Consider the following 12,521-nt stretch of genomic DNA (forward strand, 5'->3'; position numbering starts at 1 on the left):
AGCCTTATGAGCAAGTTGCTTATAGAATTTTCCAGTATTTTGGCTAGTATATTATCCAAGTCAGAAGTGACTTTGTTATAGACCAATTACTCCAAGAAATCCTAATAAGCTAGCAAGGTAGTAAGCATTCCTCCAATTACTGCAAAACTGAGACTAAGATAATTATACAGTTCCCTGAAGTACAGTACACAGGGAAGTAGTTATATAGCATGTGCAAGCAGACCGAGCTAAAGAGAACTTTCTACTACAGCCAGTATCTTCTGAAGACACACATTTAAGCAAGTCAGCTCTCAGGTCTACTTCACGTTTGTTCTACAAAGGTAGTCTGTGAACTATCTATGTCCAAGGCATAGAGTGAGTAAGTGCTGCTAGGAGTAATCAAGACTGGTGAGGATATATAACCCTGCAGTCCTTGTAGTTTCCTTACTGAGCACACCAGTCCAAGTATGCTGTAAAGAGATCACCAGAAACTATCACTTTAACTTGGATATACCACTAGTACCTGAACTGTCATTCTATATAGAAACAATAGGCTTTTCTCATAAAGGTGGTGATAATTTTCATTGGCACCAGACAAGTTTTAGCTGAAGCTTCCCCCCCCCTCCCGATCATAAAATGCCTTCCATAAGTGCTTATGCAACCTTAGCATAAAATATTCCTCCCATTGCTGACCAAATACAGAGACTTGACTTATCAAGTTTAGTCATTTATGGAGATGGTATATAGTATATAGTCTACAAATATAACCAGGATTCTTCAATTTTTTTCCAGTTCATATGACAAACTACTTGAGAGTTTTCAGGTGTATGAAGAAGGGAACTGTGGGTGCCACCAATCAAAAAGGCGCACACTGTGCACAGGGTCCATTACAACTTGCACTCCATGGTCAAATCTGTGTTTCTTGCCACTCCAAACTGGAGAATCGTGGAACACCATTTTCACTCTGTGGTGCCTCATGTCGGTGCTCACATTTATCGTGAACTGCAAATAAGATAAATCAGAAACATTAAGATCTGGACCTGTCAAATATGAACGCTATTTACTATAGAATTTGAATGTGCAAATTTTAAGAATAAGCTTTATCATTTGAGGAAATCCTCACAATATAAATTTTTTTTCTAGCAATACTGGTAGAAAGATTGCACAGGACATATTTTTGAAGCTATGGTTGAAAAGTACAGAAGTTCTAACACTTACCAATGTAACTGTCATGCCCATGACTATAGGAATATATATGAAATCAAGAGTAGTGATCTGCAGCAGACAGCAGTCTTGGTCAGGGTTCATGTGGACATCTTTGTACCGGATGGGTGGTTGAAGATGTTTCAAACACTTATTCTTGAAAGACTTATTCTTGAAAGAAATATGCCCATTAGTTTGCTAGAAATTGATTCCATATCTATAAACTTTCATAACTGCAGACTATTCCTGAAATATTTTCGATTGCTGCTTTTTATGTCTGTTTTTAATTGTGGTTTAATATTATGTTTATTATTTTACTATATTGTGGTATATAAATAACATCCATGAAATTGCTAAGGTGTTTAGCTTTCATACCTGCCTTTGGAATTTGAAGCTGAATTCCCACAGTGAAGGCTGTCGACCAACTTTTTTAGACCAGAAAAGCAGACACTGATGCAGAAAAGAGAAAGGTTTCTTTTTAAAACAACAACAACACTATAGCTTTAAAGCAGTTTGTACATAGTCAAATTAATACACTTTGCATTGCCCATGAATCAAATTGTTATTTTTTTTACAGTGCTATGAGGCAGCATAGCACTTGCTAAAAGCTTAAAACATGCTTCTGCCCCAAACATTACATGTGAAATCTGTGTCAAACATGACACAAACCAGTCATGCAATATAGCTATTTGCACATAGCACTCACATTGAAACACCTGAAAATAAAGAAACCAAGAGCAGAAAAGTGACAATAAGATGAACTACTGGTATATTATTAGTTGAAGCTTCAGGGCACATAGTTGTGCATTCAGGTTAGGGGCATATATTCTGTAGATAAGTTTATAACCACATGGGACAATTTACACCTACACTTGCAGTTATCAAGGTGCAGTTGATGCAGAATGATTGCTGACAGGGCTAAAGACTTGTCAGCATGTTAACGCTCAGAGATCTACAGATTGCAGATTTGCTAGCGGGCCAGGTTCAAGGTGTTATTATTGGTATATAAAGCCCTTAACAACTTTGGACCAGTTTACCTACAAGATCACCTAACCCTACATGCATCCATGACTGCTTTGATTGGCAGGATTGACCCTTCTGCAGGTGCCACATATTACCTGTTCTGCATTTGTAAGAACTTGATTGTTCAATGCGGCAGAGCCTGCACTTTGGAATTCCCTGCCCATTGAGATCAAGCATGTACCTTCACTGTACTCTTCTGGTGCCTGCTAAAAACATTCCTGTTTATACCATGGTACCTTGGTTGTCAAAAGTAATCCATTCCGGAAGACTGTTTGACAACCAAGGCGCGAATAGCAGCTGCAAAGTCAATGGGGAAATTTGAAAAAAACAATGCAGCAGAAGCCGTTCGACTTACGAGGCATGTTTGAAAATGGAAGCAATTACTTCCGGGTTTTCGGTGTTCAAAAACCGAAATGTTTGGCTTCTGAGAACCTCGAAAACCGGGGTACCACTGTACAAGCCTATCCAGATGCTTAGAAAGTTGAGGTAATTTTAATATGTTATGTATTTTAACTTGTGTATGTTTTCAAGTTGAGTTGTATTTTTCTTGACTTTACTGTTTTATCTTTTGTAAACTGCTGAGTTTTTATTATTACTAAACAATCCCCTCCAAAAATGAGAGAAAAAGACCCAAGTCCAAAGGCAACAATTGCTGATTCATTCTTCTTACAGACAATAAGAGGGAGACACTCTTCTATTCAAGGGTGATTCTTCCCTTTAGTCCTAGGTATTTTATAGATAAGAGCCTACACTAGTAACTATCTATTGTAAGCATCAAACCTTCATTCTTCATAAAGGAGACATGCACAAGCCAAATTTTAGTTAAGTTCAGAAGCATGCAGCAAGGAGCTTTCATGCAAACTTGCCTCTCTTCATAGCTTGTCAGAAGCATGCTCCCCTGTTAACTATCCCACTCCTCTGAGCAGCCTTGGGTATGAGTTACAAGGAGGAAAGTAGTTTAACACATGAATACCTCCTAAGGGGCTGAGGACGTCATCCACATGTCAGCTGCCCTACCCTTCAGATGTGTACCATGTGGCCTGCTGCTCCAAACAGTGGGGATGTCCTTAAGGGCAAACTTCTGCTGACACCACAACGGCTCCAGTGTCCCACAGAAGCTACACTGGGAAAGAGAAAGGGAAATTAAATACAAGATCTGGATTCAGTAACCAAAGGGTCCAAGTTCCTCTGCCTTGCATGCTCAATGCGGTCATCTCCCGTAAGAGAGAGGAGACTCTAAATGAGGAATACCCAAATCAAAGTGTAGAGGCTCTGTGGCTGCACAGTGCGCAAACACACTGCTATATACACAAATGCGTAACTTGCATTTCAATAATGCAAAGGTGCAATGAAGTAAGATTGATGGCAAATGCCTACGCTTGCAGAATTTAAGCAAAACCATAACTGTTACTGCAACACAGATTTTTGACATTTAATTTCCTTTTATAAAGTTAATTTACAAATACACAGGATGTAGATTGTTAGTATGACTGCACTATTAGCTGTGGACACCAAAGCCGTTGTGATGTGAACATGAAGAATCAAATATGTCAATGCTTCTTTTCCATTAGATTGGAACTGGCTAGCTCACAACCTCCTAGGAAAGAAAAATTTGACAAGGGAGTACAAGCTGCTTTGAAACAGATATTAGTTGTGCATACACATTGCCAATGGACAAGGAAAATGTTAATCTTGTATTTTTAGAGTAAACATCTTAATTTCTGCTTTGGCAGGTCAAAGATCAGGCACTCATAGAATAAGATGCCCGCAGAAATCCAGAGCCAAGGCTTTAATAAACAGTAAGTAAATATGCACAAATGTGCTGCTGGCAAAAACAAATCCTGTCCAAAACTGTGAGTTGAGAAGTGGGCTCAAACACATGCATTTCATTGCTTCAACAGAAATACAACACCACACCACTTGGATAAGAGCACATTTCTTCAAACTTACTTTTGAATTTTTGAGAGTGCTTGGTGTAGTTTCTGGGATAGCTGGATTCCTGGCTACCTGAGAAACAAAAGGTCTGTACATATGGTACAAAGACCGAATTACACACGCACGAAGGCAGTACAACTTTTCCACTGACTCTGGCTGTAAACGGACCGGAAGGGATGCATTTCTGTTGTAGTGCCTAAAATGCAAACAAAAATTCACGTAAGACAAGTACTAAATTTCATGCAAAGACTACTTAAACCAGTGTTTCTCAGACAGAGTTTGCTCCCCCTTTTGAGATGTATTCTGTTTTTGGCCACACCCTCTCCAAATCCAGTATCAACTATCTGTTCCACATAATGTCAAGAATAGATTCATTTGAAGTTATGTTCATGTAGCCTGGTTGTGTGTCAGAGATCTATGGATTGGAGCACTAAGCCAACACTGGAATTAGAATGAGAACTCCACAAGGCATCTTAACATCTCCTAATAAAAAAAGTGGAAGAGCAATGACCCTCACTAAAACTAATGTGAAGAGCGCATGCAGCCCACTCATGTATCTCAGTTGGTGAGGGAAGGGAGGTTCCATCTGCCTCAGCATCCCTGCCCTTTTAGGTAAACCCAGAAAAATACTAAAAATGGCAGGTATCTGACAAGTCAAACTGAAATCAATGGACTAAAGTTAGTAAAGTTCACCATTTTATTTGGTCTGCTCCAAGTATGAAAGTCATATACCACCCTATAACACCCCCCATCACATTTATTTTAAATGTTCGCCACCATGGATTTTTTTCCTGTACTATTCGTCAACCTATGCATAATCAAAGTCCAGGTTTACAGTGGAGAACCAGATAGTTCAGCATTCTAAAAATGCTGATCATACCTACATGAAAAATCTTGTTAGTAAGATTAATGTAGAAAAAAACTGAAAAGGAATACTAGCTGAATGTACCAGGTCATTATGCCTTTTCCCATTCTCATTCATCCACTTATCATATACATCTGATAACCAGATTGTTGGAAAACAGCCTGGGGGTGCCCCTGCAGCCCCAAACTCAAGCGTCTTCTGGTATGCGCAGCTCTGGAATAGGCATTTCTCTTCTTCTCCAGTACACTTCAGTGACATATATCAAGTGATATATGCACACTAATCTTCTAGCTTAACACAGCAATAAGCGTGAGACACTGTAGAGCTAATCTACGTATTTATTTATACACTACGTACAGACAAAGGGATTCAGGCGTCCTCTCTCTCCAGCTCTGAGAGAAGAACAGGCAGAAGTAAAAGCAAAAGTACAGTACAATAGCTAAGCCAGCGGAAGAGATAAAGACTGTCTAAGTGTTGCTCACCTATATTATAATATCCTCCCTCACACAGTAATACAAGTGCAGTCATATTAACAGCAATTAGTATATTTACAGTTACAGTTACTTTAGCAGAAGCTGAAAAAAGCGAGTACTACACAAAACACAGCTGGTCAACATAGAGATATAGCCAATTATGCCTCTTTCCTGTGATGCAGACACTGGTGTGCTCTCTTGTCCATCGTTCATAAAGCCAATGCAAAGCTTTGTGTCAAAATCCAGTGAGCCATATAATATCTCCCTACTGCTGCGCAAGAAAAGAATTCCATTAATTTGACCTCCATGCAGTGTGCCAGTTATATGTTATGCACATGGGAGGACTGCAGACCACATCCTGCATCAAAACTAGCCTACAGTTCAATTCTCCATTCTTCCTGTATGATGAATTACTACTGACAAAAAAAACAGTTATAAATTGTCATACCTTCTATAAAGTCTGGTCCAAAAGGCAGCAGTACAAGTGACAATCCAGGCTTTTCTACAGATAAGAGAAAAATTCACAGTATCTTCTGGACGTATGTAGGAAGCCAGCACCAACCAAATATCAATGGGATAGTCTTTGCCTATCACCTCATCAGAATCATCTGAAGGAAAGGGGGGGAAAACCGTTACTGACACTCATCCTATCAAGTCTTCAAGGCTAGCAAGAAATGGACATTGCTTTGCTAGAACTAGGCTCCAAAGTGAGATTTACAACACCTTGCATCATGATGTAAAGTTGGCCCTCTCCATTGCCCCTTTTCTTGGTTGATTATTAATGCCTACTTTATTCTGGCAGGATTTTGTCATATGTGGTTAATAAATGTTTTTATGCTTGATTTTAATTGTTGTACCCAACTTCCTTGGTTGACTGTTTAATATCATTTTTATACTACTGATGTTTTAAACTTTGTAAGCCATCCCAAGTGGTGCTTTTGCACCAGGACAGGGTATAAATGTTTTGATTGATTGATTACATGTTTGGGGAATTTCTTTAAAACACTCAATTTTTAAAATCGTCTTCCACGCACATCTCAAGGCAATGTACAGTATCAAGTATGTTACAATCAAGAACCTGGCAGTTAGTCTTTGCTCCCCAGCAAGTGCTAGGAAGTTATCAGCATAGTCAGCTGCAATATAAAGAGTTGCCCATTCAAACAACTTCATCTTGTAAGATCGTATTTCTGGTAGCCAATTAACTGACTCAAGTTCAACCAGTAAGCTTCATGGCTGGAGCATGTCTACAATGGCTTTTGGCTAGGGTTTTTACCAGCTACAGAGGTAGTAATAAGGAAGCTTGCATGCCAAATAAGGATAGAAACTTGAGAAACTATATAGCTCTCTCTCACACAAAGTAATTAATTTGACAAATGGGAATGACTGATTAAATCAACTCAGCTCTTACCTTTATGTCTCTTGCTTTTCTTTTTTCCAGACAATATTGAATCATTGGTGATATCCTTAGAATCCATTTCATCACAACTATCACAAGATTCTGCCACTGATAACACTTCATCAGTAGGCACATAAGAGGCTTCCAAACCACAAAGTGATTTTGCTAAAACCACAAAGAAAAAACATATTAAGATACAAGAGCTGGCAAATGCCTATGCTGAATGTTATCCTAGTAATCCAACTGTTAGAGGAGAAATAAATAGCCAACGGGTAGTTTCAAAAACAACATGGAGCCTATTTTACCAAGCATGATTTGCTATCTGCACTGGTGGTGAAATTTCCAATTGCTGGAAGTAGTGTGGTAGCACAAAATGTTCAGCTTCAAAGTAAACTAGTTAGTTTACGGGCCAGATTCCCTAAGGAATGGAAGTTACCGGTTTGGCTCTGATTAAAACTTTACACAGGAGAAGGTCAAGAGCAGGGAAGCTATAATGGGAATTAGGCAAGCCAAGACAGGGAGTCCAGAGGCAGCGGGTCTGAAGGAAGGGTGAACAGCAAGCAACAGACTAAGTAAGAGAAATCTGAACATATGGTAAGAGAGAATGGGGCTTGGGAAAAGTTCAGAGGTGACAGGGAAACTGATACAAGAAGAATCAAAGAAAAGTTTGCTTAGTATACAGAGGAGTTTTAGGAAGGCTAGCTCATAACACATTCTGGTTACAGAAAGCAAGCAAGAGAGTAGTGGTCTGAAAAGCAGGAAACTTGAGTCAATGGATGATTGAAAAATGGAGTTGGGGAGGAAGAAATAAGAAAAGCCAAAAAGAAAATGGGCCTGGTAGAATGCTATATGTTTGTCCTACACCTAGAGGAGAAGTTGTGTACACACATACATGTTTTTATTTGTACTCCGCCTTCCCATAGTTAAAACCATGCTCAAGGCAGATTACAACAAGAAAATCCATAATTACAAACATATTTAAGGTAGTCATAAACAATAATTGAACAGCAGAAAGTACACAACCAAATAAAGCATTTTCCAGATAAATCGTAAAATGTGGAAGGGAGATTTGGAGGACTGTGGACTTGGGACATGAGAGGGGATAGGACTACTCAATCTAGACTGCATATAGAAATTCTGTCATTTGCATCTTCAGATGTTTGTGCATTTAGAGAAGTAACGGGGCCAAAAAGCAGGTATGATAAAAGCAAGTAGCTGACTTTTATTTATTGATTTATACTAACCATCTGGTTATTTGACTACAGGGCTCTAATAGTTTTTTAGCCTATAACAGCGTTTTCTAAGTTTCTGATAGCGAGTGTACCATTTCTTCAGAATGAAAAGATTACAGGGATGTGCTTACTCTTCTGTTCTAAAGGCCCACATATACATGCATCAAGGATACATGGAGCCTCCTACTCTGACAAGTCTACAGTGATGAAAACAATTAATATAGTTGCTTAAGGTCTTGTCCTGGTGGGCAATGTGGTGGTCCCAGGTGCTATGATTAGACCATACCTTGGGACCTAATTAAATCCTGCAGTGTTTACGAGATTTGGGGGGTGGGGGTGGAGGAAGGCAAGAGGGCACCCGAAAGCGTTGGACACTAAAATACATATTGCTAATTTTTTAATGCCAACATGCTCTAAGTAGCCTCTGTAACGACTCTCCAGGTCGGGGGGAAAACCCTCCGTGGGCCATTCAAGCCCGAACTCACCTTCCTGCTGCAGCGCGTTGGCCACAGCCTTTTTCACGCGGCCGGATTTCACCACGGAGGGGTCCGAATTCGCATAATCGGCTACGGTCACTATAGGCAGAAAACGAGTGTTTAAGGATCCGGAACAATAATGGCCGACTCCACCCCCCCCCCGCCCCGGTCACTAGCACTGGGCCTCAGCGACTCACCGCGCTCCAAGCAGACGTCGCCGGCCCGAGCCTTGAGACGTTTCCGGGCCCCGCGTTTACGCATGGCAAAGTGGACGCAGTTACTGGCCGGTTTCGGGGCATCATTTCCTCGGCGAAAACCAGGCCGTGGAGCCTCGCTCGTCGGCTCCAGGCAGCTCCTCAGCCATCCCCGCTGCGGCCGGCCCCGTAAACCGACGTTACCGGCAACTCTCGCGACATCCAGAAGCGCCCCGGCGCGCGAGACGGACGCAATCGGGCCGCGACGCCGAGCCGTCACGTCATCAGCCTGCGAAAGTCGCGGCTCGCTTCTCCTCGCTGCGGTTGCCTAGTTTCTCACCGAGGGGAAAGTGGTTGGGCGCCGTCGCCGCCGATGCGCTTTCATGAGATATCTCTTCTTGAAAACAACACCACGGGTCCTTCCTCTTTTTAAGGCTTTCCCACGGCCCTACGTCCCAAATGCACCCCTTTCAAAGAGACAGGGCGGCACCGTATATAGATTGTACTTTCCGGGAAGAACTGCGGTCAGATTTCTGTTCAGCTTAAGCTTTAAATCACTCTTAGGCGACCCCATTTAACAAAGTTGTTGAGAGATCTTTTTCAGGATGAAACGCCAATATATTGTGAATTGCCTTCTGGGCGCTTTCTCCATCCAATAACTTCATACCACTCACTGATGAAAGAAATGTTGCAAACTTCGTTGATTCCTCTAAGTAGCGACTTTTTAAAGTGTTCTGCAGCATGATAGGCAAGATAATGAAATGTACATCTTTTTATTACTCTCCTCTACAGAAAGTTAAACAGAGTTACTCCAAGGCAGGCATAGGCAAACTTGGCCCTCCAGATGTTTTGGGACTACAACTCCCATCATCCCTAGCTAACAGGACCAGTGCTCAGGGGTGATGGGAATTGTAGTCTCAAAACATCTGGAGGGCCGAGTTTGCCCATGCCTGCTCCAAGGTCACCCCCACGGATCAGCAGAGTAGATTTTTTTACACACAACAACCCTTAAAACACATGGGGGCAAACATCCGCCCCCAGCTATGCCCATGCTAGGTAGTAAAATGGGTGATACCCAGATTAACCTACAGGAGGCCGCAATTTAAGTGGGGGTTACACTTTGGGGTTTGTACCAAAGCCAAAATTGCATATAATCAAAGCATATTGGGTGCAATGGTGGGTGGGATTGCTAAAGTTCCCTCCCCCTGGGACACCTGTCCACCTTATTTTTTGCCATCTGCGTAACTCTGAATGTGCACAAGTTAAATGCATGTAAGTTGCCATTGTACTGTACTTCAGTTTATTTCAACCTTCCCCACTCAGGTTCTAATAACTTTTACATTTTTTCTCTCAAACAGTCGCCTCATCTTTTCTCCCAAGTTTTCCCAACTGAATTTGTATTATAATATCAAAGGATCACACTCTAGCATAAACCTGAAAGCATTAAATTCTGATATATTGGCCTAGTTCACTTACCATCAGCTTTTTCTAGATGAGAGGAATCAATACTCATTTCTTCTTTCACACAACACTTACAGTTCCCCCTCCGATCTTCTAAACAGCTATAGCTGCTCCTGCTGATAAAATCATTACTTCCTGCAACTTAGCCAAGAATTACATATTTAGAGAGCAATAGGCTGTGATTTTTTTTTTGTTATGCAGTAACGAAATAACTTGATTTATATAGACTAAGAAAGCCTATAAAAACTAAACCAACAGAGCAGAATTCTTTATGCAATTTACCACATTGGGGGGGGGGGTGACCATAAATATGCTGCAAACAGATAAGGGAGGGGGAAAGCTTAGCTTTCTCTTAACTGCAGATTGTTGATCTGCAAATATTAGCAAGTGATTATTTTTTTTTTAACATTACCTCCTGCTTAATTGTAGATCAAGCTGCTGTTAAAGGCACAGCTGCAGGAACTGGTTAAAATATAGATGTGTTGCCAATCTCAGAAGATCTAAGAAAAAGCCCATTTTGGTTCAATCATGGTCTGCAAAATGTGTACACAATGATATATTCAGTGTTAGAGGACTAAAGCCATTCATGTTAATTTCAGATAAATTAAGACTGCAATCCTAAACATGCACTTTCTGAGTAAACATGCATAGGATTGTGACAAAGTTTAGCAGTTATCTCACATGGGAAATTTAACTGATGATTTGCTATGTAGAATGCAGCAAGCTAAGTGGTCCAATGTCTTAATATAATCTATACCAGAACTTAAGACGCTAGGAAGCTGCTTTACTTTGTGCTGGTGTGCATCCTAAGGCCTAATTAGATTTAGGCTGCCTGTAAGAAACTCCTTTTTAAATTTAAAAATACTGTAATGGTTTTTAGCTTAAAAGGTAGTAAAGGGATTTAGCAATAGCTTAAACAGCTACAGAGAGTACGAGAACTATACCATTAATGAGGTACTTTGTAGTGAATATAAATACTGTGTTCATCCTCCTAGACTACCTTTATGGTCTGCTACAGTGGATTGCAGCCCTAAAGCTGCAGGTCTTCATCCCTACTGCTGTTCTTATGCCACTGAAGAAAGTACAGAAGGCTGAAAAAAATGTGAAGTACTGTATTGAATTCAGTGGGACTTAATCCTCAGTACCTTATGTGTATGTATTATATACTGTGCTTTGATGCACTCAGACCATGATGTCAGATTTTTAAAAACAGGTGTTGGCACTTTCTGTGAGCTTGGACATTATTTTTTTGCCTAACATTAACTGGTTTCCTCTCCTATTTCACCTTTCTCTGCTCCAGTTTAGCCTTGATGCCAAAGGATAGCTCAATATTTCATACTGCATCATGAATTAAATGTTTATTTATGGAAGTTGGCACTGGCTAATAATTCAGAACCTTCCTTCCTCTCCCAAGTACAGCTAGAAGTCATGTCTCTGGCAGAATAGAGAAAACTTGGAAAGAGGCCCATTTCCTAGCAGTAGTACATACTCCAGCCTAATAAGCTCCTTAAGCTAGACTCTCCTTTAGATTAGCACATGGAAAATGAGTTTTTGAATCTTTTTACTTGGATCTTGTATATATATATATGTGCAGGACCTTCTCCCAGAATTGAACAGCAATACTGTACTGTTCAACTTGCACCCCAGTGCTATTTATTGGGTTCTCAGATAGGCGTCCATATCATCCCATTAATTACTGTGTGCTTTTAGGTAGCTCCCACTGTTTCCAACGGACATTATTAGGACGGCATGATCTTATGCGCCTTTACTCAATAACCCAGCCCTTTAAACCTGTGTTCCCTCACTTAGCTTGTGGGGAAGCCCCCCTGAGCTCAATAGAACTTCAAACACGAACAGAATCAGGCTGTTAAATGCAAGCAGGTGGGTGTGTACTGCTATGTCCCGCTGAGCATGAGCATCATCAGCACCCACTTCCAAGGAGCAAGGACCATTCTGACTCCAAGCCAGCCAGCCACTCAACTCAAATGCTCTGATCCTCAGTATGCTTGGAGGAAATCCATCCCTCTGACATCAACGCGACTCCTTTTGCCAGGCAGCGGCGTTTAGGCTCCTCGTTTAGCAAATGACAAGGGACGTAAGAAAAAGTCCGTACCGCCAGCGCCGCTTTCTCCTTTTCCGCATGCGGAGAGGCGGGGCCAGAAGGAGCGGTCCTGAGAGCGCGGGGTAAGCGAGGGGGCGGGGCCTCGCCCTATTGAAACGGCGCTGGGAAATAATAGTGGAATAAGAAGGGGGCGTGGCCACCTCTGCAAGAGGCCGGCGCGGG

At 41.2% G+C, this 12,521-nt stretch overlaps 1 protein-coding gene across 1 annotated transcript; it reads right to left on the reverse strand.

The window, feature by feature from the left end:
- Positions 1-690: 690 nt before the first annotated feature.
- On the reverse strand, positions 691-9,061 carry TMEM183A (transmembrane protein 183A). Its single transcript, XM_083444546.1, has 8 exons — positions 8,780-9,061; positions 8,592-8,681; positions 6,887-7,039; positions 5,927-6,086; positions 4,156-4,336; positions 1,558-1,632; positions 1,198-1,353; positions 691-981 (listed from the first exon to the last, which is right to left on the reverse strand). The coding sequence occupies exons 1-8, from the start codon at positions 8,841-8,843 to the stop codon at positions 799-801; spliced, it is 1,062 nt and encodes a 353-aa protein (XP_083300672.1). The 5' UTR covers positions 8,844-9,061; the 3' UTR covers positions 691-798.
- Between the last annotated feature and the right edge of the window lie 3,460 nt (positions 9,062-12,521).

This window comes from Podarcis tiliguerta (assembly GCF_965153285.1).
Source record: "Podarcis tiliguerta genome assembly, chromosome: 6".
Taxonomy (NCBI): domain Eukaryota; kingdom Metazoa; phylum Chordata; class Lepidosauria; order Squamata; family Lacertidae; genus Podarcis; species Podarcis tiliguerta.